The sequence below is a fragment of the Saimiri boliviensis genome, chromosome 12 (assembly GCF_048565385.1).
Source record: "Saimiri boliviensis isolate mSaiBol1 chromosome 12, mSaiBol1.pri, whole genome shotgun sequence".
In the NCBI taxonomy this organism is placed as follows: domain Eukaryota; kingdom Metazoa; phylum Chordata; class Mammalia; order Primates; family Cebidae; genus Saimiri; species Saimiri boliviensis.
In genome coordinates this window covers 80054657-80081262 of record NC_133460.1, presented here as the reverse complement: position 1 = coordinate 80081262, position 26606 = coordinate 80054657, and the positions used below count along the sequence as shown (strand labels likewise).

Here is a 26606-nt window from a genome sequence, read left to right as displayed (position 1 = left end):
GTCTGTCTGACTCCCAAACCTATACCCCTAACCATCATGTTGGATGGCTCTTCCACTCACTTTCTCATCAGCTCTGTGACCTTGGGCAGTTTGCTTTGTCATTCTGTATTTCATTTCCTCTTCTGTAAGGTGGGAGTGAAAATGTCTTCTCTAGCCACCTATCTGTCACCTTTCTTGTTTTATTTTTATCTTAAAAAAAACCAACCAACCATTCCAACATTGTGGTTAGGGTGAAAACTCTGGCAGTAGATGCTATAATGAGCTATGTTTTAATGTATGCATTCTAAATCTGGCCCTATATAAGGTGACTCGGATACATTTCTACTGAATAATCTAGAATGGGTGGGGGCACAGCATGACAAGCAAATATTCTTTGTCTCTTACATTTCTAGGAGACTTTCCTTCAGTTTGGCACAGTCTATATATGGAGAGAGATTCTCTCTAAAAATAAAATTTTAAAAATTTAAAAATGGATACATTTCAAGTGGATCCTCATCCACTGTTTTCAAAATCTGTGTCCTTTTGGCCAAATAGTACTCTGTAGATTGAGGTTTCAGACCCCTGGTTTTCTCTTTCTGAAAAGTTTTGCCTTTTTAAAAAAGATAAATGTGGCTGAGTTTTGAATTCAGATATCACTACTCTCCATTTTGATTTTGAAATCATAGGAGGTCTAAAATGCATCAAGATATTCATTTTATTTTACTTTTCCTTTGTTTTTCTACAGAACACTGAGCGATCAAAAGACTGGTACAAGACTATGTTTAAACAGATCCACAAACTAAACAGAGGTACTGATTTTCATTTGTAGAAGCTGTGCTGTGCGATGTGCCAGTGCACTGACTGTTTTGTGGGCCTGAACTCACTTTGCTAGGATGCCAGAAGACTGGGTCCTGCAGTTGGACCTCATTAGGTACTGGTTTGCCTGAGCCCAGCCATGCACCTTCAGAGCATAGGAGGGAGGAAGCACTTGTGTGCCTGCCTCAGAGTTGGAATTTGAGGTTTGCTCTCCAATCCTCCCTCCCAGATGTGGAATGCAGCAGGCTGAGAGCCCAGTGCTCCAGCATCTGTCTGCCTGGGATGTGAGCAGCTCCATCTCCCACCTGCTTCCAGCTTTAGGTACATCTCCCTGTGTCAGCCCATGACTGCCTTGTGGGCGGAGTGAGTTGAGAACACACAGAACTGGGAATTAAGAACACTGTTCTCACCTGGATTCAGTCTCCCAAGCACTCAGATAACCTTGGGCCAATCATGTACCTTTCTGTGTTTGTTCTGCTTCCTTTCCTTCAGGGGATGCCACAGGGCCTAAAGGAGAACATATTTGGCCTTATGAAGTAGCATGCATAGTGCACCTCTAAGGCTGTATTGATAGGAACAATAATCTTCCCCAGCTGAGAGCCAGCCCTTGGCAGGGAGCCCTGAGAGTCAGTCAGGAGCTGACACACCACAGCCCGCTCAAGCTGAAAGAGCAGTGCTTCCAAATCATATGCCGGCTGGGCTATCAGCAGGTGACCCAGCATGGAGAACCACAGGCCAGTGCTCGGGCAGGACATGACCCCACCGGCTCCCATCGCTGACTGTGCTGCCAGCCAGCTGATAGGCAGGATGTAACTGCACTGTGGGAAGGGTACCACTCCTCCCATGGCCAAAGCATCCTGTCCTTCCCCTTCCCCAAATCCAGTCTGGCTGCCTGGCATGGATGACACATGAAGGCAAAGAGAAAGTGTTCTGGTCAGTGTTCCCACCTACGTCCAATCTCTCTGATCTGCAGATGCCAACTAACATCACTGTTAATTAACTCCTGCTGGGTTCAAAATGAACCTGAGTGTGCCCCTGTTCAAACTGTTTCTAAATATTGAAGTGCTCTAGATACTGAGGCATTTAGCATTTCCAAGTCAAGAGTAAATCCACTGTGGTTGGATGGATGAGCTTGGTCACACTGGTGAAATTAAATGCTTGGATTTCTGTGATCAGATGGGGTTAGCTCCACTCATCACTTCCTGAAGCCACTGCCTGTTTCCTCATGCAATCTGTGACTCTGTCACCTTCAGACCCCGCTTTGGAAGTCTAATTGCAGAGACATGGATGCATGTAAATGTGCAAAATATGTAATTTTGCCCCACAGGCAGCTTTGTTTTCTCATGTTACAGTTCATAACCTAAATTTTAGGTGTTAAATGAAACTACCTGCCTTAAAGGTAGGCAGAGGTATTTGAAAAATTAATGATCTATTGTTTGCTGAATGTCTACAACATACGTGTTGATTTAAAAAATCATTTTAGGATAGCATGTTTATTACCTACTATTTATTATCATACTTAATATTTCTTGCCTATCAAAAGTAAAAACCTGAAGCTTTATGTTAAACGTTTCTTGCCCATTGGAGCCTGTTCATGGCAATTCTTTGTCCAACAAAAGTAATGATGTTGTCTCTTCCAATGTGTCTCGGTAATTCAGGCAAAAGGACTGGATTTTTAAAAGCAGTCTGAATTTCTTTCATATCACTGGTGAAGCTTAGTATGTTCCAGAATCCAAGGAGCCTAAGTTGTATGTGGATTCCTACTCGTTTATTCTCTCCATTTGTATCTTCCTCTATTCTCTCTCCCAAACCTGCTCCTCTGCCTAGACACTCCTGAAGAAAACCCTTATTTCCCTACGTACAAATTCCCTGAACTTCCTGAAATCCAGCAAACTTCTGAAGGTACCATAAACTTAGACAGCATCTCTGTTGTCCTAGCTTTAAATTAATTCTTATAGTTCCATTGTAGGCATAAGATTTGGCTTTTAGATTTTGTTTTCATAGACGTTTTTGGCTGGTGAAAATTTGATTTCACTCATTTGCATGATGTGCTATGTTAAAATAACCAAGTCCTTTCTAATTCATTAATCTATTTTTAAGTGTGATGCCCGTGTGCCTTAATAACACTAAAATAGGTAATCAGTCATTCAGAGTCCATTGGGATTTGTCAGTTCCTCTACTTCCTGGTGGATAGTTTCAAAATCCACTGCTTTTCTCTGCTACAGAGGACAATCCTTACACTCCTACCTACCAGTTTCCTGCATCTACTCCTAGTCCTAAATCTGAAGGTAATTAAAGGGAAATTGTGTGCCTCTCTTTGTACTGGTGCTGCTACTTTCTTTTTCACTTTGGGTTTTTTCCTGGCAGCTATGGGCTGTTTCCCAGTCATTTGCTTCCCTTTAACCTTGTGTTTTGTGGTGGTGTCTCACTCCTTGCTGACTGTATCACCGGAGTCTATCCAGATGGTATTGCAGTCCTGTTCCCCTAGGGTTTACATGATTAATGGGGTGGCCAGTGTTAGCTTAGTTGTAATGCTTTGAACATGTGGGGCTCTGGAAAAAAAGCTGCCTGTACCCAACTACCCAAGGCTTTGTACCTGAGGTGGTCACCTGATGCTGGTGATTGAGCAGTGACTCAGGGAAGCTGAGTCATCATAGTGGGTGGGCAGGAGGTAGATCTGCCAGCCGTCAACAGGAAAATTACCTGGTTCTCACTCCTGCAACTAACTCATTGCTGGGGCCCTCAGGGTATCTCTCTTTGGTAGGGAATTCCTTAACAGGTATCCAGGTATAAGACTCAGTCAAATGGGAGATGACATTTCTTGAAAATAAGGGTTTTAGTGAATCTGGAAAACATTTTATGAAAGAGCTGGATAGGAATTTGACCTGCTAGGGAAGATAGCCACATTTGTGTCTAAGAAATATTCTTTCTGGGGAAAAAAGTCTAAGTGTCAAGGGAGTTTCTAAAATGTGAGTTATGGGCAACATCTTGAGACTTATCCTAATAGCAGGGATTATATGATCTTTGGATGAGTGACCCAGAAGAGGGCGAGTAGATGTGGTATGGAGGAGGAAGTTTTATTAAATACTGTTCTAGGGTGAGATGTTGAGTGCTCCGAACCTCATTCATCCAAGTATTATTGAATACTTGCTGTGTGCCAGGCACTGTTGTTGGAAGTAATGCCATGAATTGGACATGTACCCTGTCCTCAGAAGTTCCCATCTGGTAGAGTTCAGCAAGACCACTTTAGCATACTGTGTCCAGTGTGGGGGCAGTTGTGAGAGCATGTGTCTAGAATGCCACAGAAAACCTTGCTGGTACATAATGGATCTTCAATAATACCTGGAAAACACTGATGAGTGAAGGCTTTGGACTGTGGAGCCAGAGTTATTTCTTGGGGATGAGTGCCACTGCCACAGTCTTGATGCTTTTCTGCTCTAATCAGCTCAGCAGACCATCCCTCTCAGCCCTTCTCATTGTTGTTAAAGTTATTTATTCACTTACTTACCAAACTCTAGTTGATCAGTCATATATGAGATGACACACTGGGATGTGTTGGGTATAGTATTAGTTAAAATACCATAGTCCATTTTTGGTCTTTCATATGCCCTAGTAATTGGTTTTTAACCATTTCATGCCTGGGGCCCATTTTGAATGAAAAGAAAGATCTACTGAACAAAACCAGATTTACAGAACTAAAAGCTGATAATTTAATCCTGATCAGGATTCCTCACGGCCAACAAGAGTCTATTTGGTGTAAAGAGCCTAGTCTTTCTGTCTCATGGTACTGATTACTACACAAAAGCATTCGTGAAGTAACAACTGACTAAGTTGAGTTAGGGAGAAGTTTTTTCAGAGTAAGTTTGACTATTTGCATTTTTTAAATTTGTGCTTTACTTGGACTTGTGAACCCAGCCCACTCATAAGATAGAGTTTCCTTCAAGGCAACAGGCACAGAACATGCAGAAGGCACAACATCCCATGGACACAGGGAAAGGAAGGCCCACTTGAAGAAGTCCTGTGCAGAGGAACAGTGGCTCCTATTGGACTGGAAGACTGTCTTAGGCCAGCCATAGACAGCACTCACAGCTTCTGTAGTCAGCTTGACCGTTGATCTGAAAGATGGGGTTTCACGGCCACACAGCCAGAGCTGTGTCATCGACTACCACACCTAGCAACCCCTGCTGACGACCATGCCTGAGTTTTGGCATGCATCAAGTCCAGCACATGCGGGAACTGGATTTATTTTGCATAGAGGCAAAAACAATAAGGGATATCATGAAAACTTGTCACATATAATTTAGAAGCAAACCTTACTATTTTTTTATTTTCAGAGACGAAAAAGGGAGAAATACTCTTAAAGAATAAAAAGGAAAAAATTAGTTTGGAGATTAAAAAAATTCTTAATAGCAAAGATGACTAGACTTTAACACAGTTTCTAAAAAGTCATCCTCCCTGGAGAGCTTTTAAAAATAGGATAAATTCCATCTCACGCCCTCACTCCTGCCTAGGTGACATATCCAGGCATAGATCACTGATGTACTCCGTTAGATCAAGGCGTCTTATAAATGAAGGAAACATTTGCGCTAGATCATGTTAAATAATCACAGGGTTTTGGTTTTGAGTTGTGTGTTGTTGTTTTTTTTAAGTTTCAAGAAAGTCTCTGCATTTCTGGATCCTTGATTTGTGGTTTTCATATTGTCTGTGAGCTCCAGCAGGGCCTCATCAGCCCTGTCCGTGGTGCTGCTCCAGCCCTGTGCTCCCGTTAAGTGGCTCTGCGCTCACTCTTTGCACATCCTTCTTAACATAGGAAAGATGTAAGCCTTTCAAAGAAAGGCATTCAAGACAGATGGCACCTAGCGGAGTCTCTTCCCATAGATGTGAATGTGCATTAAGAAACAGCGTGGACTGAGAAATCTGAGCCGTCATTCATTCCAGAGTCTCTGTCCTGGGAAGAAGGTTGTTTTTACTGCTGGGTTTTTTTGTTTGGTTTTAATTCAGAATATGGAACTAGAATTATTTGTAATAAACCTATCAAAACCTAGCCTAAGGACTGCCTTCTCTGTCTAAATTCTAGTTGTTTATACAGTATTAAAAAGACATTTCTAAATATCTCAAAGCTGATCCTCCTAAATAGTAAGGGACTGTGTGAAAGTTTGTTTATGCTGGCTTAGCAACCTTCTTTTTTCCCCCAGCTACAGTGAAAAAGCAAACTTCTGGCCAGACTTTTAGAATATAAATAGAATTATCATGTCTCAATCAATGAGGTTTAAAACTGTTCTTTTTTAAAAAAGAAAACTTTGGAAATTCCAAGAAGGAGCAGTCACTTTTAATTTTGTAATCTTTGGAGACTGCCGTCTGTGGGATGGAAGAGATGTTAGCAGAAGGGAGAGGGGCAAACTGTGCGGAAATAGCTTCAGAAATGCAGCCACCCCACCTTCTCCCCTGTTGCTTTAAGGAACAGCAGTGTGGTGGCCAACATTTCAGCCCCTCACAGTGGTAATCCTATTAATAGTAATAGTCTTATAACATAACTATCACCTCAGTGACTATGTGGCTATCATTAATTGAACTCTTGCCACATACAAGCTTCTGTGTGGAATGTATCACATTGTTACCTCATTTTCTTTCTTTCTTTTTTTTTTTTGAGATGGAGTTTCGCTCTTGTTACCCAGGCTGGAGTGCAATGGCGCAATCTCGGCTCACTGCAACCTCCGCCTCCTGGGTTCAGGCAATTCTCCTGCCTCAGCCTCCTGAGTAGCTGGAATTACAGGCACGTGCCACCATGCCCAGCTAATTTTTTTGTATTTTTAGTAGAGACGGGGTTTCACCTTGTTGACCAGGATGGTCTCGATCTCTTGACCTCGTGATCCACCCGCCTCGGCCTCCCAAAGTGCTGGGATTACAGGCTTGAGCCACCGCGCCCGGCCTGTTATCTCATTTTCATTCTCTCAGCAGCCCCATGAAATAAGTCTTCATTTTATCAATGAGGAGTATGAGGCTCAGAAAGGTTAAGTAATTAATATATGCAAGATTACACAATAAGTAGCAGAACCAGCATTCAAACCTAGGTGTTTGGGGCTGTGTAAACATAGGCTTTTACTCACGCTGCTCTACTTCCTGTGGAGTCCTTTCCTTCTCCTGACTCTGTGTTCTTGGTTGTCACCTTCTTGCCCAGAGGCTCTCTGGTATCCGACTCTAGGCATTCAGCTTCCCGAGTCAGTCCTGCCTCAGTCTGCTGAGTCGGTGCCTCTCAGATGGTGCCTGGGAATATACAGTTAGTGGCCTGGTGCAGTGGCTCATGCCTGTAATCTCAGCACTTTGCGGGGCTGAGGCAGGAAGATCACCTGATGTCAAGAGTTCAGGACCAGCCTGGCCAACGTGGCGAAACCCCATCTTTACTAAAAATACAAAAAAATTAGTTGAGCATGATGGCAGGCACCTGTAATCCCAGCTGCTTGGGAAGCTGAGGCAGGAGAATTGCTTGAATCTAGGATGCAAAGGTTGCAGTGATCTGAGATCGTGCCATTGCACTGCAGGGTGAGTCTTCGTCTCCAAAAAAAAAAAAAGAATATATAGTTAGGAAAACTCCCCAAGTGATTGACACAGACAGGATTGAAAACCACTGGGATGGGGAAGTACCATTCTTTCCCACCTCCCAAAAAGAGATGAAGAAACTTGCCCAGATGTAATTTTGGGAATTTGGATATAGGATGAGAATGGAGAATGTAGATTCCAAAGAATTAGCCCCCTTATTCTGAACACCCCCAAATGATGTTGGCTCACTTGGCACATTAGATGTCAAGAAGAGGGAAAATATTTTCAAATAAATGGCTCAGAATTTGCAGCAAAACCAAGTAACTGGTATGTTACTTCATGGTCCATGGTCTCTTCTGACTTTTTAGCCAGTGAGGACCCACTGGACTATGTCAGCAAGAAGGTGAGTCCAGGTGAAGCCCCAGAGACCATCTTTTTCCCCCATGTGTTTGGATGCCTCTTCTACCACTGCAGGCTGGTGGTGGCCACTGCTACCTCTCAGTGATGTCACTCAAGACACCACCTCTAGGCATCCCTAGGTTGTGATGTCAAAATGGTCTGTCTCAGTGCTTCTTCCTCATTCCTTGAAGAGATTGCAGTAAGGCAAGGATTTAAAGAGGCTGATCTTCTCAGACACAGCTGTAGTTGAGTTAACAATAATTCTCTACTGGCCTTACAGGATTTCTAAGAATAGCTTTATTTTGCCTGAGTTTAAGCAAATAATTCTATTGTGAAGATGCTTGGCCAGGATCTGTGCCTCCTGCCCCAAACTCCAGCCAGTACTGCCCAGGGGAGGGGCTGAGTCGCTTGCAGTGGTCACCTTTGCTCTCCTAATGAGAGCTGCCCGGGAGATCTCCACCTAGTAAGTGCAAAAGCCATTGACTGGCCTGCTGGATAGTTAAGAAACGGTAGCAGTTGTTCCCTCTCCACCTTCACCATCCAGTAATTCAATAGCAGATGAGGACGGTGAGTCTTTTCCTAACCCTATGGTTCTCCCAAACTTTCTCCTTTAACTTCTTTCTTGCTCCACCTCATTCTCTTCTTCAGAATTCTATTTTTTCTTTGACTATGTCTTCTATAAGTACTGTACACCCTATCATGGTTTTTTTTTTTTTTTTTTTTTTTTTTTTTTTGCATCCTTAGAACTTGATTTCCATATCTGTAATCTTAGCTACTCAGGAGGTCAGGGCAGGGGGATCACTTGAGCCCAGGATTTTGAGGCTGCAGTGAGCTATGATCATGCCACTGTACTCTCTCCAGAGTCTGGGTGACAGAGTGGAAACCCTGTCTCTTTTGAAACAAACAAACAAACAAAAACGAACTTTGGGAAACAGAGTGGAAACCCTGTCTCTAAAAAAAAAAACCAAAAAAAAAAAACCAAACAAACTTGATGGCCTTTAACTAAAACGTAGATGGCTTTGTATGGCTTTCCCCCAAGCTCCAAGGGCTTCCTGACGTCCTTGCCCTTTTGTTTGTTCTTCCTTTCCCATCCCACGCAGACTCGGTACCCAACTCTACATCTGTGTTTTTTACTGTGACTACTGTTTTTGTTCATGGGGGCTGTGTATGACTTTTTTTTTTTTTTTTTTTTTTTTGGGAGATGGAGTTTCACTTTTGTTGCCCAGGCTGGAGTGCAATGGTGCAATCTCAGCTCACTGCAACCTCCACCTCCTGGTTCAAGTGATTCTTCTGACTCAGCCTCCTGAGTAGCTGGGATTACAGGCATGTGCCACCATGCCCGGCTAATTTTGTATTTTTAGTAGAGACGAGGTTTCTATATGTTGATCAGGCTGGTCTTGAACCCCCGACCTCAGGTGATCTGCCCTCCTTGGCCTCCCAAAGTGCTGGGATTACAGGTGTGAGCCACTGCACCCGGCCTGCATATGACTATCTTTACCCTTTTATCCTTTCTCTTCGTGTGAGGGGTAAAGCCAGAGAAGGATTTATGTTGAGCAATGGAAGAAAGATTGTGTTACAAATGATCCATTAATATTTGCAAAATTGTTTTAAGTTTAAAGGCCTGAGAAGTGCATAAAATCGAAATTTAATTGATACAGGCAAGTGGTTATACAAATGATTTTTGCCCATCATCCCATTTTATTCAGTAATGTTGTTGTGTTTTTTTTGAGACGGAGTCTTGCTCTATAGCCCATGCTGGAGTGTAGTGGTGCAGTCTCGGCTCACTGCACCCTCCGCTTCCTGGATCCTGGTTCCGGCAATTCTCCTGCCTCAGCCTCTCGAGTAGCTGGGATTACAGGCACACACCACCATGCCCAGCTAATTTTTGTATTTTTAGTAGGGATGGGGTTTCACCATGTTGGCCAAGCTGGTCTTGAACTCCTGACCTCGTGATCCACCCATCTCGGCCTCTCTAAGTGCTGGGATTACAGGCGTGAGCCATCATGCCTTGCCAGTTATGTAGTTTTTTAGAACAACTTTCAAACAGTACTTTCTTCACTTGTCTTTGAGATTTTTATAAATTCAAGAAAAAGAAAAAAAAAGTGATTTAGAAGCTTATTTAAAGTTACCGTGGTTGAAAAGACAATTATGTGGCTCCTGGCAGTTGTAAGAGAGTGGCAGTTCCCAAATTGAGCTACCAAGGAGAGATTGCCGAAGCCCAGAGGAGAACCACTGTGTAAACATTAGAGCTCAGCAGGACCTTCAGAGGCTTAAGTGAGTTGTTTACCCTGTGGAAATCCCATGCAGTGTTACAGCTTCCTGGAAATCACTGGCAAAGGAAAGTCTGGGTGTTGCTGCCAAGGTTTGATGTCTGCTGCTTGGCGCTCTAAGGAGCACAATTAGCATGCAGTTCCACCATGAGCAGAAACCACACGACCTGTGCACAGCTGAGCCACTCTGGCATTGTTTTAAAGAGCCCTTGGAGAAATACTGAAGGCAGAGCTTCAGGTGCTACGTAATAGACAATTTGTGAAACATTTCATTTAACGTCTCTTAACTATGGTTAAGCATACTTGTCCCATTTGGCTAGCTCTAGTGTAGAGAAATGCAGACATGCTTCTTACACTGTTTTCCCATTCCTTGGTATTTCTAACTGCATACCCATCATCCCCAGTGTGGACTTGGCCTCCCAGGAGAGGGCAGCAAGGAGCAGCAACTATTAATAGAAGATGGCTCATGCTTGTAATCCCAGTACTTTGGGAGGCTGAGGTGGGTAGATCACCTGAGGTCAGGAGTTCGAGACCAGCGTGACCAATATGGTGAAACCCCATCTCTACTAAAAATACAAAAATTAGGTGGGCATGGTGGCTACTCAGGAGGCTGAGAGAGGACAGTTGCTTGAACCCAGGAGGCGGAGGTTGCAGTAAGCCGAGATTGCGCCACTGCGCTCCAGCCTGGGTGACAAAGTGAGACTCCATTTCAAAAAAAAAAGATGTAGCAAGAGTGACTCAGTTACCCCCTGTCCCTGGAGACTAGCAAGAGGAAAACTAGAAATATGAGGCAACTCAGAAAACTTGATTAAACATCACTGACGGCAAGGGATGCAAAAATAGGGCAAAGGCTTCAGGGGCTGGAAATTGGCCCAGCCAGCAATGCAGTGCATGCTTTGAGTTTCAAGACAACATGTTTCTCTGCCTCTTCCATAATGACAATGATAATGGAAGAGCCAGTTTTTCAGCTTTCCCAGGATTGGGCAGATGAAGCTGGGGTGAAGGACAGAACACAGTAGGCATCTCTGTCACAGGGCTACGAGATGACAGAGAAGTGGAATCTGAAAGACCTTGAATCCATGCCTGCTTTGTCTTTCTCACTATGCAGCTAGGGGCAAATCTTCTTAACCTACTCGGGTTTTAGTTTCATTGTCTGTAAAATGAGGGATTTGCTTCCTCTTGGAGTTTTTTGCAAGGTTTAAGTGAGATGACATTAGTAAATTGCCAGCCATTGTTAGTCACTTAATAATGGAAGCTACAATTATTTTTATCATAAGCTGAGGTAAAATATTCCTCCATTAGATTTATAAGACAAGCATCAGAAATTAAAAAGATAGATTTTTACATGCCCTAAAACTTGACCTGTGTTACAGTTGTTCAGATGAATCTTTATGACTTCAGTTTGTCCTCTTAAAAGTCCATGAGCTGAAATGAAACATGTCAGAACCTGTGGACCCTGTGAGAGAATTGAAACCTTGTTCAAAGAGACCCCCATGCCCTGTGTTAGCCTGGCATAGGTGAGATTTCACAACTGAATAAGAAACAAGCTTCTTTTTTTTTTTTTAAGAGACAAAGTCTTGCTCTGTCATGTCACCCAGGCTGGAGTGCAATGGTACAGTCATAGCTCACTGCAGCCTCAAACTCCTGGGCTCAAGCGATCCTCCCACCTCAGCCTCCCAAGTAGCTAGGACTGCAGGTGCACACCACCTGCAGTGGCTAATTTTTTAAAAATTTTTTGTAGAGATGGGATCTCACTATGTTGCCCAGGTTGGTCTTGAATTTCTAGCCTCAAGCAATCCTCTTGCCCCAGCCTCCCAAAGCACGGGAGTTACAGGTGTGAGGCACCATTGCCATCCAAGAAAGGAGCTTTAAACACATTCGGTTCTTCAGATGCCTCTCTTACCTGCATCCCCCAACTCCGACTTTCCTGCTTGTCCCTCTCCTTTTCAAAGTGCATACATTGTTAAACTTCCCAAGTAGTGCTATTTTTTTCCCATTTTGTGAGAACCCTTTCTCATTTTCTCCTTCTTCCTTTTTTTTCCTTTTTGAGACACATAGAATTCCCTTATTCTATCACCCGGGCTGGAGTGTAGTGATGCGATCTTGGCTCACGGCAACCTCCCGCCTCGGGAGTTCAAGTAATTCTTCTGCCTCAGCCTCCTGAGTAGCTGGGACAACAGGTGCATGCCACCACACCCACTAATTTTTTTATTTTTAGTAGAGTTGGGGTTTTGCCATGTTGGTCAGGCTGATCTGAACTCCTGACCTCAAGCGATCTGCCCACCTCAGCCTCCCAAAGTGTTGGTGTTACAGGCGTGCACCACCACGCTCAGCCAATATTTCTCATTTTCTTCCAATAAACCTAGAGTTCCACATTAGAAAGCTCTAGAGAGAAGCATTTTTTGAAGAGTTCAGGCTTTAAAAAAACAAACAAAACTGAATATTTAAATGCCATCCCTTTCCACTCAGTGAAAACTTTGTTTCTTACTTCATGAACCAGGTTAATAGTTACAAATTTCATCGTCTACTAATAAGCTGCAATTTCTCCATGATTCAGAGATGTACAGAGTTTTGAGCTAAAATGCTAGGCTACATTTTAGGCAGTGCATACATCAGTTTCTAACTAAGCTAACTTTTCATTTGGGGCAAGCAGCATTTTTTTTTTCTAATCAAGTCCCTGTAATCAAAGCTCATTTTTAGTTTTCTTTGACATCATGGCATTTTGTCAGTATAATCAGATGTTCTGTTTAAAAAAACAAAAAGCTGGCAACACACAATTTTGCAGAATAATCTTTCAGAAAATCTTTTTCTGGATCCTATTTTATCTCATTCCCCATTCTGTTTTCAGAAGATAACATAAAATACACTTAACACACTCAGTTTAAAATAGTGAAAGGCTTGGCTGTATTGGTAGAAAAAACCTTAAGCCCTGTTCAACCTTGATATTGATAAATTCTTTTTTTTTTTTGAGATGGAGTTTCGCTCTCGTTACCCAGGCTGGAGTGCAATGGTGCGATCTCGGCTCACCGCAACCTCCGCCTCTCGCTTTCAGGCAATTCTCCTGCCTCAGCCTCCTGAGTAGCTGGAATTAAAGGCATGCGCCACCACGCCCAGCTAATTTTTTGTATTTTTAGTAGAGATGGGGTTTCACCTTGTTGACCAGGATGGTCTCGATCTCTTGACCTCATGATCCACCCGTCTTGGCCTCCCAAAGTGCTGAGATTACAGACTTGAGCCACCGCGCCCGGCTGATAAATTCTTAAAAGTGAAGGAAGCAAGTAGGGGAAACTGATACCTGTCCCTGGTACCTGATGCCTGTCCCTTCTGTGGGCCAAGGGAGATCCAAGACAAATAAAAATGGGGAATAAGAAGGAGTGATTGTTAGCGAGGTTGTTTGAATAATACTTTACTCAAAATAATAGCAATGTTAGCTTACTTACATTTCATAAAATATTCTGGCCTTATCTCTTCTGAAACTTAAAATGATTTGCATAGAAACAAGGACTTGATTAACACGAAGCCACTGCCATAGAGTGGATCCTTTGACTTGTCTTTGCAGGTTAGTTCATATGCTTTGCTCAAGTTGTCATGAACTTTAGTAAATGAATTGGGTCTTCATTCCACGTTTTTGAATTTTTAATACAGATTAGCAAGATGTTAGACAATGGGAAAAGCTAACTATTTCAGACTAACTCTCTTTGGAGTAGTGCTTTGGAGGGATCATCATGGTTGTAGTGACTAGATTGCATTTTTGGGACAGTCCCACTTTAAAAACCCGTTCCATCAGTGTGCCTGTGGTCTGACTTTTAGTTCAGAAGATACAGCCACTTCTGCAAGGGGTTCAGATCTTGTATAGGTTCTGCAAGGTTTAGAGCCCAGTGTTGAGCTTACAAAAGAATGTGTATCATGCCTTTGGAGAGCCACTTCCACCATAGAGACGTGTGAGTTTGATTTGCTCCAGAGTTGCAGTTTAGATACTCACTCCGAATAGTACTTTTGCAGAGGAGACCATATGACCATTGGTTTGTTGTATTCCAAGGAAGCAAATCTACTCAGGGAACCGCGTTGAGGTGGAATCAAAACGAACTTTGATGAAGGTTTTCTCAAATTCTTCTCTTAGCTGCAGAACTTCTTTGTTAATGATGTTGTGTGTGAAAGCTTACCATATAAAATAGGTCAAAGCTGAGGCAAGGAGCTGGAAAACCCACCCTCTGGGCCTCCTTCCCATCCATTAGCAGCCTGAGGCCTTGGTAAGAGGCCTTTCAAGACTGTTGAACTTCATGGGCTTAACCATACACTGAGCTTGGGGGAGCTGTCAAGGATCCATCTCAGCCCCTGCTTCCCACTCAGCCAGACCCTGCATTCTAGCTTTGGTTGTGGGGATTCTCTGGAGGAGGACCCTTGGCTGTCTGTCCCCATGCATTTCTGATATCAGGCAGCATCATCCGCCAGTTGTGACTGTCCTGCCTGGACTGCAGGTTTGGTTGGGTGTGCTCTACAAAGCTTGCTCCTCTCGAACGTGCTCTGCTGTGGTGTAGCTTCCGGCGCTTCACTCTTCTCTCCGCTGGGATCCCTAGTGGGGCTGGATGCTGGTACCAGACTGTGGAAATGGTGAACATACAACGTGGTTCTCTTACCTTAGACAGACTTCTTCTGACTACCTTTTGTTTTGTTCAATAGATGATGATTCAGATCTGTACTCTCCAAGATACTCGTTTTCTGAAGACAGTAAGTGACTTTGAATAACCTGGTTGTGGGGAAGGAAGGGAAAGTGGTGGATGAGGGAAGATATCACCCTGTTTTCAGTTTTCATGAGTTTTAAGTCTTTTGTCTGCACTGTCTTTCTTCAGCAAAATCTCCCCTTTCTGTGCCTCGCTCAAAAAGTGAGATGAGCTACATTGATGGTGAGAAGGTAGTCAAGAGGTCAGCCACACTACCCCTCCCAGCCCGCTCTTCCTCACTGAAATCAAGCCCAGAAAGGTAAGCGCCCCCTTGTCTCTCATTCATCCCGCCTGGGCTTCATCAGTGTTCATTGAGACCTAGGAGCCTCCATTCTTAGGAATGTGGAATTTGAGTCTGTCCTCTGTCACCTATTAGCAGTGACTTATTCTTTCTTAGTCTCAATGTCCTCCTCTGTAAAATGGGAATAAAAGTAGCGCAATTCCCATTAAGGATAGTGCAAGGATAAAATGAGATAATGCGTGTTAGCATTCCTGGTAGCACTTGGCTTAGAGTATGGACTTAATTAATGTTGATTATCACTTTTTACATTTTCACAAGAGAAATCTTAACTGCAAGATTTGTCACGTTGTCATATTCTTTTGTGCGTACTGTGCTCACATAGTCATAGCAACGACTATAACTTTAAAATGAAGCCACACTTTTTAATGTCCATTTACTCATGCAACATGTATTATTGAGACAGAAGTCTTGGACTTATTCTAATGACAGCATTAGTAAATCTCTTAATGCCTGCAACTGAACAACACAGCAACCTCCGCCTCCCAGGTGCAAGCAGTTCAGCCTCCTAAGTAGCAGGACTACAGGTGTGCACCACCACTCCCGGTTAATTTTTGTATTTTTTAATAGAGACGGGGTTTCACCGTGTTGGCGAGGCTGATCTCAAACACCTGACTTGAGTTCTTATCTCTAAAAATGCTCCCTAAAGCAGCCTTCTCTTGCTGTTTGGACAGGTGTTCCATGCGTCTTCCAGCCCCAGCTTACACCACTTCTCAACACACAAAAGGCTCTGGGCAAACAAAATTATTTACTTCTTCCTTAAATACACATCCCGTTTCACGTCTCTGTACCTTTTCCAACCTCATAGGCAAATGAATGGCTGTTTTACAAGCAGCACACAAACTTAAGTGGCATCTACCTGAGGAGTTTGATAATTAATTGAAAAGCAAGCTGAGTATACCCACAAATCCCTTATAGGTGCCTTCATCAAGAACCCACTGGGTGTATTCTCTGCAGATTCAACCATATATTAAGGAAGGATCTAGGTATATATAAATCATTGTCTCCGCCTTCAAGAAGTTTACCGCCTTGTATGAAAAACTTAATACAATCATAGTGCAAAGTACAGTAATGTAAAAATAAAACAATTGCAAACTAGAGTTTATAGTAACCAAAACAGCTTGGTACTAGCATAAAAACAGACATATAGACCAATGGATCAAAATAGAGAGCCCAGAAGCAAATCCACACACCTGTAGTGAACTCATTTTCCACAAAGGTGCCAAGAACATACACTGGGGAAAAGACAGTCCCTTCAATAAATGGTGCTGAGAAAACTGGTTAGGCAGAAGAATGAAGCTAGACCCCTATCTCTCACCATACAGAAAAATCAAAATCATTTACTGACTTAAATCTAAGTTTTCAAACTATGAAAGTACTGCAAGAAAACCTTAGGGAAAATCTTCAGGACATTGATCTGGGCAAAAGTCTCTTGAGTAATACTGCACAAGGCCACCAAAGCAAAAATGGACAGATGGGACCACATCAAGTTAAAAAGCTTTTGCACAGCCGGGAATACAGTCAACAACCTGAAGAGGTAACCCACAGAATGGGAGAAAATATTTGCAAACCACTCATCTGATAAGGAATTGATATCTGGATTGTAATAAGGAGCTCAAACAACTCTATAGGAAAAAAATCTAATAATTTGATCCAAAAAATGGGCAAAATATTTGAATAGACATTTTTCAAAAGAAGATATACATGTAGCAACCAGGCATATGAAAAGGTGCTCAATATCACTGATCATCAGAGAAATGGCAAATCAGAAGTACAATGAGATATCATCTCACCCCAGTTAAAATGGCTTATATCCAAAAGACAGGCAATGACAAATGCTGGTGAGGATGTGGAGAAAAGGGAATTCTTGTGCACTGTTTGTGGGAGTGTAAATTAGTACAACCACTATGGAGAACAGTTTGAAGGTTCCTTAAAAAACTAAAAATAGAGCTGCCATTTGATCCAGCAATCCCACTGCTGGGTGTATATCCAAAAGAAAGGAAATCAGAACATCGAAGAGATTTCTGCACTCCCATGTCGGTTGCAGCACTGTTCACAATAGCTAAGATTTGGAAGCAACCTAAGTGCCCATCAATAGGTGGATGAATTAAAAACTGCAGTACACATACACAATGGAGTACTATTCAGCCACAACAAATAATAAGATCCTGTCATTTGCAAAACATGGGTGGAACTGGAGATCATTATGTTAAGTGAAATTAGCCAGACACAGAGAGACAAACATGGCATATTCTCACTTACTTGTGTGATCTAAAAATCAAAACAATTGAAATCATGGACTTAAAGAGTAGAAGGATAGTTAGCAGAGGCTGGGAAGGGTAGTGGAGGTTTGGGGGAGAGGTGGAGATGGTTATTGGGTACAAAAATTAGTTAGAATAAGACCTACTGTTTGGTAGCATGACAGGGTGACTATCGTCAATAATAATTACACTTTTTTTTTTTTTTTTTTTTGAGACGAGTTTCGCTCTTGTTACCCAGGCTGGAGTGCAATGGCGCGATCTCGGCTCACCGCAACCTTCGCCTCCTGGGTTCAGGCAATTGCCTGCCTCAGCCTCCTAAGTAGCTGGGATTACAGGCACGCGCCACCACGCCCAGCTAGTTTTTTTGTATTTTTAGTAGAGACGGGGTTTCACCATGTTGACCAGGATGGTCTCGATCTCTCGACCTCGTGATCCACCTGCCTCGGCCTCCCAAAGTGCTGGGATTACAGGCTTGAGCCACCGCGCCCGGCAATAATTACACATTTTAAAATAAAGAGTATAACTTAACTTATTGTAACTCAAGGATAAATGCTTGAAGGGATGGATACCTCATTCTCCATGATGTGCTTATTTCACATTATATACCTGTAGAAAAACATCTTACATACCCCATACATATATACACCTACTATATACCCACAAAAATAAAATTTTTTTTTTAAGTTTTAAAAAATTTGCAAACTATTTCCAAGGATTTTTGTGTCCTCTGAAATCCGTCACTGGATGCCAGGTTAAGTATCTATGCCAAAGGCTGATGTTGGTGGGTAGCTTGGAGGGGTGTGGAATAGGGAAGAATCCAATCACGGTAGCAGCTAACATTTATTGTGTGGTTACTATGGGCCTGGCACTCTGCTTAGTGATTTACATGTGCTGTCTCATGTAAATTGTTTAGTCCTTACAACAACCCCATTTTTCAGATGAGGAAACTGAGGTACCAAGAGGCAAAATACTTGTCTAAGATCACCTAGCTAGCAAGGGGTGTGGCAGGATTTGAACCACAGTCAACTGGCTCCAGGACCTGTGTTCTCTCTCACTGCGCTAGTGTGAGCGGGAAGTACAGGCATGTCTGTGGGATGAAACGTGCATGAGAGCGAAGCAAGGTGAAAGATGTTTCCAGAGCCAGCTTTGCTGCTGCTGCCTCCTTCCCTGCTGCTTTCTATTCTCCCCTTCTCGCTGCCTGGTTTTGAGCAGAGGACACCTCAAGCCTTTAGTGAGGCGAAAACTGAAGTTTCACTGGCTGTTTTGAGAAGCAAACCAGCACAACTCAATTGTTTGCCCTGACTCTGATTCTATGCTTTGGATATAAAAGTTCTCTGAATACACTACAGCCGTCCAAAGTCAGACTGTGTCGGAAGCTAATGCCAGTTGTCATGAAAATAGCTCTAATAGAATTTTCTTTCTGCAGAAATGACTGGGAACCCCCAGATAAGAAAGTAGATACAAGAAAATACCGTGCAGAGCCCAAAAGCATTTACGAATATCAGCCGGGCAAATCTTCCGTTTTGAGCAACGAAAAGATGGTAATGTGCATATTAAAGTTCTTTTGTCTCACCTTGCCCATGTTCTTCCATCAGAATGCATCGTGCAGTTGGATTCCATTCTTTCCCCCTTGAGATAGACTTGCTTTGTTTTGAAGACAATGACAAAAATGAAGTCCTTTTGCCCTTTTCATTTTTCAGGTGTTCGTAAAGTAAGCCCCGCAAGTCTGCTTTTAAAAAATCCTCTTATTGTGACTTTGTTGCTCTTTTTGTGCATGGTTTTAACTAATATTAATTTTCCTACTAACATGAAGATTGATTTTTCTGCTGTCTTTTTTTAAATGTTTAACTGTTCATTTATCAGGTTTGTCCTTAAGTGGACTAAAGTCCAGTTTTTTTTAAGTGACTCTGAATGAGCATAAATTTTGTACAAGTTACTAGAATGTCATTAAAAGCTACCTAATGAATAGGATGTTGTGACTTGGAGAAAAGGCCCCAGGCTGTTAGAATATATCTTTTAGGTCTTCCTTTTTCAACAAGTGCCATATTGAGGACTAATTTCATATTCAGCCTGGTTTATGATTCCCTACACAAGTTCACATCTCTAAGCAATTATGAGTGGGGAAAATGGCGTGTATGGGTATAGCAGACCATCCTGGTAAAGCGGCCTCTTCTGTGAAACAGGAAGAATTCTTACACACTGGTTAGTTTCATACCTGCCAATCATGCATCATTTTATTCACCCTTTATCAGGAAAAGCTGGTTCAGAATTGTGATCCTAGTTAAAAGGGTTCTCCAAAGCTCTATAAACATTGCAGTCTTCCAGCGTGACAGCAGGATGGAATCATTATGCTGCGGGTTGGTCTTTATTAAAATGAGGTCACCACGGTGTGTACAGAACAAGCAGGCCTTTGAAATGCAGGCTCAGATTATGTTCCCTCCACCTCTTTGGCTCTACATGTTTTGAAGGAAGAATCGATTTGACTTCTGCTGAGATAAAAATGTGACATCTCTAAAAGCACAGAAGGATAAGTCATTTTAATTAGGAAAAAAGGTCAACAGGTTACAGAAATACTTAGAGGTGTTATTCTTAAGCGTTCAAGGTGCACCACAGTTATTTCAAGCAGAGAGTTCAGAGTCAAGCACAGAATTTTGCCTTCTCCCCACCCCTGCCTTTCGTTGGAGCTTCTCTGCTGTTAGAAGATACTGTAGGTAGAAATATGGAAGGTAACCTTGTGCCCAAATGCTCCCGCAAAGACAGTCATTATTCCTAACACCAATAATAAGTCTGGGACCCACCATTACCTATTAATACATTTAAATGATTTCAGGGACTCTGTAGACCTTTGGGTGTTTTGTTTTGGCGGCATTGCCATTTGTAGATTTTCATGGCGCTTATTGGAGGCTCCCTTTTCTTAATTTCTCTTTTGTTTCTAGGTCCTTTCCCTGGTTCTTAGTCATTTAACCACTACTCAGATCTAGGAAAGACATAGTTTAGTTTTTCTCACTGATACCGCCATCGTTTGTGAGAATCTTTGATACCATAGTTCTTGGGATCACTTACGTTGCTTTTACAGACCCTGAAAAGTAACTCATAGTGCCTCACGGGACCCTCGTGGGGAGTGGCGGGAGCATGCACATGGATTGCAAGGCTCCTCTGTGTGGTACCAAGCCCTAGGCCATGCCACTAACGGGGCTTGAACACCAAAGGCAGGCCCGGGAGGACGAGAAGAAGGAATGTCCAATAGTTTCATTCAGTACCTTTCACCCAATTTAGCTCTGTTTCTCCAAAGAGAAGTTTTTAATTTTAGAGAGAAACTTGAGTTGAATCTGAATCTTTTGACAGTCTGCCCTTCACAGTAGTTGAATTCATCCTTTATGTTTGATTTTGTTTCCTGCCGTTTTTATAACACGGACAGAAAAGGCAAAGTGCGAGTTTCGGCATGTGAGTCTTGGCTTTTGGTATCTATTACCTGGTTTGCCAGAATTTGAGCTTACACCCCCTCCGCCCAAATCCCCAAAAACACACACTTTCATTGTTAACTGTGGGTAAGTATACTAACTAGTGACAGATGTAGAATCTAAACCTGCTCTCAGATATGCACTACCTCATCTTGCGGGGGATAAAAAAGCTTTTTCCATTTGCGGTACTTATGTCTGCTTAACTCTGGCAATTTAAATCATGACTTCATAGGCACATACATGGTTAGTAGGGATTGAAAGGCAAACGCTAAAAGTTGCCCTAGAGCGCACCTTGCCCCTGGAGCATACCCAAATCATTTCAGACAGATGGAAGAAACAACTGTACTACCTTCAAAACCTCCTATAGAAGACTTACAACTTGATGACCTAGCAATCTATTTGAAAGACTCATAAGAAGGTCTTTCTTACTTTCTTTTTTTTTTTTTTTTTTTTGAGATAGAGTCTCACTTTGTCACCCAGGCTGGAGTACAGTGGTACGATCATGGCTCACTAAAGCCTTGACCCCCCAGGCTCAGGCTATCCTCCCACCTAGCTGGAGCTACAGGCACGTGCCACTATGGCCAGATAATTTCTTTTCTTTTCTTTTTTGAGACAGAGTCTTACTCTATTGCCCAGGATGGAGTGCAATGGTGCAGTCTGAGCTCATCGCAACCTCTGCTTCCCGAGTTCATGCAATTCTCCTATCTCAGCCTCCTGAGTAGCTGGGATTACAGGCATGCACCACCATGCCCAGATAAGTTTTGTATTTTTAATAGAGATGGGGTTTCACCATGTTGGCCAGGCTAGTCTTGCACTCCTGGCCTCAAATGATTCACCTGCCTTGCCCTTCCAAAGGGCTGGGGTTACAGCTGTGAGCCACTGTGCCTGGCCCCAGCTAATTTTTCATTCTTTGTAGAGATGGGATTTTACCGTGTTGCCCAGGCTGGTCTCAAACTCCTGGGCTCAAGCAATCTGCCCCGCTTGGCTTCTCAAAGGGCTGGGATTACAGGCTTGAACCACCAAACCTGGCACATATGAGGGTCTTTATCTCTGCTTAGTCCCCTCTTATCATAGTAGGATACATTTTTCTCTTCTCGCCTCAGAATTGGGGATCTGTTGGTCAGTCCTTGCTCTGTCAGAAATGGCCTTTTTCAGGACACATTCTTTTATACCTTCCTCTAAAGTCTCTTACGGAAGTTCAGTTCAGTTAAACAAATATATATACATGCATGTAGAATAATTTTTATGCACAAGCCCTGGGTTAGACAATCCATTCCCATGCATGTATAATAGGAAGGACAGATATTAGGAGAGTGATTACAGACAGAGTATATATTTGGAAGTGTAAAGCAAGGGGATTTATCCAGCTTGGTTTTTTCCCAGTTCACCCTCACTTTGAGTTTCTTCCCTGGCTTTTTAGCATGGTCATTTAGCCCCTGCTTTAGCTTGTTGTCATCAGAAACTTAGTGAATCTTCCCCCCGTCATGTGGAATATGCAAAGGGAAATATGGCATAATGTAAAGAATATTGACCTAGGAATTGGAAGATGGTGTGGGTCAAATGTGATAATATGGGTACAAGAACTGTGAATATTATAAAGTGCTGCACAAGCATACTACGTTCAGGTTTGAAGTTAGTCTCTGGCTTCCATTCAAGAAGCAAAACTATCTTTGAGGAGAAGCTGGCATTTTTCTGGTGAGTTACCTGCCCTTTTTCAAAGATATTTTTTGAACTGAGAGAATAGCCTGTACTACTGAAGAACTTCACCAGACATTATGGAGTTTTCCCTGCCTGGCAGGTCGGAGTTCCTGCTCTGCATCCAGAAGGACGTTTTCTATTGGTCTGTTCCGTAATAGGATGCATAGCTGAGTTATACTTGGCAAAATCAAATGCAGACATGAGGGCTGTGTGGTATCACCTTTTTAGCTTTATCTCTGGGCAGCTCAAAGGACTGAGGCCAGTTGCTCTTGCCTCACACTGTTTGACATAGCCTCCTGATTCTATTATTGGCACAGCATTAACCTCCACAGTAAAACAATCTGCAGACAGCCTTTGGGAATAAAATGAGTTAATTACTTCAGGATCATGAGTACCAAAACTTTCAGGCAGTTTCCAGAAAGAGTTGGTTCATTTTATTTAAGAAAAAAGAGGCTGGGTGTGGTGGCTCATGCCTGTAATCCCAGCACTTTGGGAGGCTAAGGCGGATGGATCACAAAGTCAAGAGATCAAGACCGAGCTATTAGCTGGGTGTGGTGCATGCCTGTAGTCCCAGCTAATTGGGAGGCTGAGGCAAGAGAATCGCTTGAACCTGGGAGGTGGAGGTTGCAGTGGGCCAAGATCGTGCCATTGCAGTCCAGCCTGGCAACAGAGTGAGACTTGGTCTTAAAAAAAAAGGGGGGTGGGGGAAAGCCTAACCTATTCCCAGAGGGCAGTTTATAAATAGTCTTTGTAAAAATAACAAACATGAAATAGATTTCATGAAACCTCATCATATTAGGATCTAGAAAGTTCCAATGTCTACCACTCCTGAATAGTTGTGTTCCTATGGGTATTATACCTCCTTTCACTCAATTGAATAAATATAGAATCCATTTACTATAGTGAGGGCAAGACTTCTCCTTCAGGATTTAAACCCTAAGTCTAAAAAGGCAATTGGGTAGGTTTTATCTGGATGTAGGAGGACAGACCTAGTGTTTCAGTATGTATTTTCCTCCAATTTCAACCCAGCTTGATTTCAATTAAAAGGTTCCCTGCCATATTTCCATATCTTCCTCTACCTATAGCAAAAGTGAAAGTAATGCTAAAGATTCTTTTAAAGATCTTAGAAAAAGGGATTGGTAAAGGTCACTAAGGAAATTAGCAGCCATTTCTACTAGCTGCAAAAGGGATGTTAACTACGTTGTAAGAAAAGTACATTCAGGAAGAGCTGCTTTGTGAAGCACCAGCATTAAAGACCTGCACACCAGGCATGGCAGCCCCCTCCCTCAGGCATTATAGTCCAGAAGTAGTGAAGTTTGTTGTGCAGTATTTTCAATCGCAGTAGAAAGTGTATGCATTTTATATTTCAGGTTATTGTAGAAAATCACCCCATCTCTCTCTTTGTGATTATCAAAGTTTTTGAAACATATATGCATATTTAATTAGTCATGAACCTCAGACACTTTTGCCTGATAGAAACATTTCTCCAGTTTATTAAGGGGAAAACCTGATTGGCTTTGCATGCACGCTTTCATTTTCCAACTAGTTATTTCCCGAAACGTGTTATTCCATGAAATAAGGTGCCAGAACTTTATCCTTATTTGGTTAAATATTATATCCCATAGAATCAAATGATCAGTCTATTGATACCTCATAGTGTTATATAAAGTGAGAAATCTAACTTATTTTTGTGACGTAACCCAGAAGTTTTTTCCCCTTCGTTCTGTTATCTGTCTCGTCTAGCTTTTCTTTCACTTTATTTTTTCCTCAGTTCTTTAACATTTATTTGTTAAAACATGAAGTTTATTCTGTCTGTATTCATCCGCCATGGATGCTTGTTTAAAATGTTTTTTTCACTGTGTCCTCTGTCTTATATCACTCTTCACTTTCACTTTACTGTGTACGGGACATGGTTTCCTACCTACTCATGTGCCATTAAAGATGCAGTATTAACCAATTGGCTTTTTATAAAGTGTCAATATTTGTGTTTATTTTGAAAACCTTAAGGCAGCTTTGCAAATAAGTACTAAAATTGTACTAGCCCATAAAAATCGTTTGCTCTACTCAACTGGCATAGATGGCTAAATGTTTGGTGTGCTCACCAGGTAATTTGCGTATAACTAATAGTTCTCTGTAAAGGGCTTTCTTTTCTTCCACATTATTGAAAATTATTGCAGAATGCTGTTATGCCCAGATTCAGAATTGTTGTATATGCAGCAGTGTGGTGCAAAGTTCTCCATCTGTAGTCCATTTTCCTCTGCCTTAGGGCTGAGAATGATTCACTCACTGTCCTCTCCCTCCTGTTTTTACTGATGTCAGTAAAAACAGATGATTGCTGCTCTTAAATGCAATTGCTGTATATACCTGGAAACCACTGCATCTCTACTGGCCTGTTCCTATGTAATCTTTGCATAATGTTATCCTTCTCTTTCTTCCATTTCCCTATCACCAACCCCTATAGAGTCGGGATATAAGCCCAGAAGAGATAGATTTAAAGAATGAACCTTGGTATAAATTCTTTTCGGAATTGGAGTTTGGGAAACCGGTAAGTTTAATAGCTTCAGTGGTTATACACCTTTTAAACTAATGCTGTGGATGCATTGTTGCTGCTAAAGATCAGATATTTGTAAGGAATTCAGGAAGTGGGGCCAGTCACGTTGGTTGTCTGTAGTGGGATTGTGTCTTCTCGCTACAACCTCTAAGCTTTCTTTTGTATTGCTTCACTGAGAAAGGACAGTGAGCTCTGGAAGTATATCTTGCTGGAATATCCCAGAGAAACACTAATAATCATTGCTTGTCTTAGACCTCCCCCAGTAACAACAAATATTACATTCCTTGTGGATGGCTAAAGACAAGCTGAAAATGCATTATATACTGCGAAGACCAGCATTGTCTCTGCTTTAAATAGTATTTTTAAAAGCACATATGTAAATGAAGTCCCAGAGCAGGCCAGCAAGGACCTCTTTATGCAGATGTGACCCACTAACGCAACCCCATTATGGGTGACTTTTAGGGAATGATTTCTGTGATGTAGGATATTTCCCAAAGTTTGAAATGGGACTAAGGAATTCTAACATATTTAGTATTCAACCTATTCTTCCCCCATGATATCTCTGAGTTGGCTTTCGTACAGATTGCTTTTTGGCACTTAAAGGAGGATTTTCTTAGCCTTGCACCCAAAGGAATATGAAATAGAAGGGAGAATTGAGCTCATCCTTCCTCTAGAGATGACTGGAAACTGACTTTAAAACTCTAGTTACTTCAAAATCTTAATTATTACAGCCGCAAAAACAATGTACAGGTGGAGGAGTGAAGCGTATAAAAACATTTTATTAGATGATTATATGAGACTTTAAGCATTGGATCCAGCTTTTGAGTTTCTATGTTCTGGGTTGATAGTTTTATTTGCAGACAAGAGTGAACTTTATAGTTCAGTAAAATGTTTAAGATTTTTTTTATTAAAACAGAGAAATTAAGCTGGTGCTTAGAAATTGCTCTTTAATTTGGCAGTGCTGAGCTTTGAAAGTTCAGGCATCTTCTGAGTTAAGAGCACCAGACTTGCAAACAGCCTGCTTGTTCCTCTCTTCTGGTCCCTCCTAGACACTGTCTCCCGATAGCAGCTGAGCTGTCCTGGATGAACAGCGCCACCTAGTGACCAGTGGAGAGGGACGCATCTGACCCAAAGTCTGCACCCTCCTCCCCTCCCCAAAGCATTGGTGCACACCTCATTTCTTCTCCTTTCTCTCTCTCTCTCTCTCTCTTTTTTTTTTCTCTCCGCTGTTCACCATTCAGATATCAGTTAAGTCTGCCTTAGGCAATCTTTTCCACATGTAGTGTTTAACAGTATCCTAACCCTTTCTCTTTTGTTCTTTTTCTTAAAACCAATTACATCACGAAAAAAAAGCTTTTGCTGTGTGTCGTTGTTTCCTAACCCCCAAACAGACCATGATTGGTGGATAAAGCAACAATGCCATACTTTAATCAAGGAAAGCAAAAGCTATTCAATTATGTTTAATAGAGTCCATGCCATTGATTTTTGGTGTCTGTTTCAGAATCCACAAATTTCTGGCCATCTCATCTGCTAAATGACTAAATTAGTTTTACCTTGAATATTAGCTTTCAGGAAAAGTGGTAGAATTTTTATTTCTAATTAGCTGTTATTGTTT

At 42.1% G+C, this 26606-nt stretch overlaps 1 protein-coding gene across 50 annotated transcripts in view; it reads left to right on the top strand.

Moving 5' to 3' along the window:
* SORBS1 (sorbin and SH3 domain containing 1) overlaps window positions 1-26606 on the top strand; it is a 254213-nt gene that overhangs the window by 164603 nt on the left and 63004 nt on the right. For 17 of the 50 annotated variants that reach the window (XM_074382623.1, XM_074382621.1, XM_074382622.1 and 14 more), the window contains 7 exons: window positions 725-788; window positions 2623-2697; window positions 3021-3083; window positions 14682-14729; window positions 14852-14981; window positions 18708-18822; window positions 24902-24985. In XM_074382623.1, coding sequence (XP_074238724.1) covers window positions 725-788; window positions 2623-2697; window positions 3021-3083; window positions 14682-14729; window positions 14852-14981; window positions 18708-18822; window positions 24902-24985 — 579 coding nt within the window. The remainder of the gene's footprint in view (window positions 1-724; window positions 789-2622; window positions 2698-3020; window positions 3084-14681; window positions 14730-14851; window positions 14982-18707; window positions 18823-24901; window positions 24986-26606) is intronic. The other 33 variants (XM_074382629.1, XM_074382633.1, XM_074382638.1 and 30 more) reach the window with 3 other exon arrangements.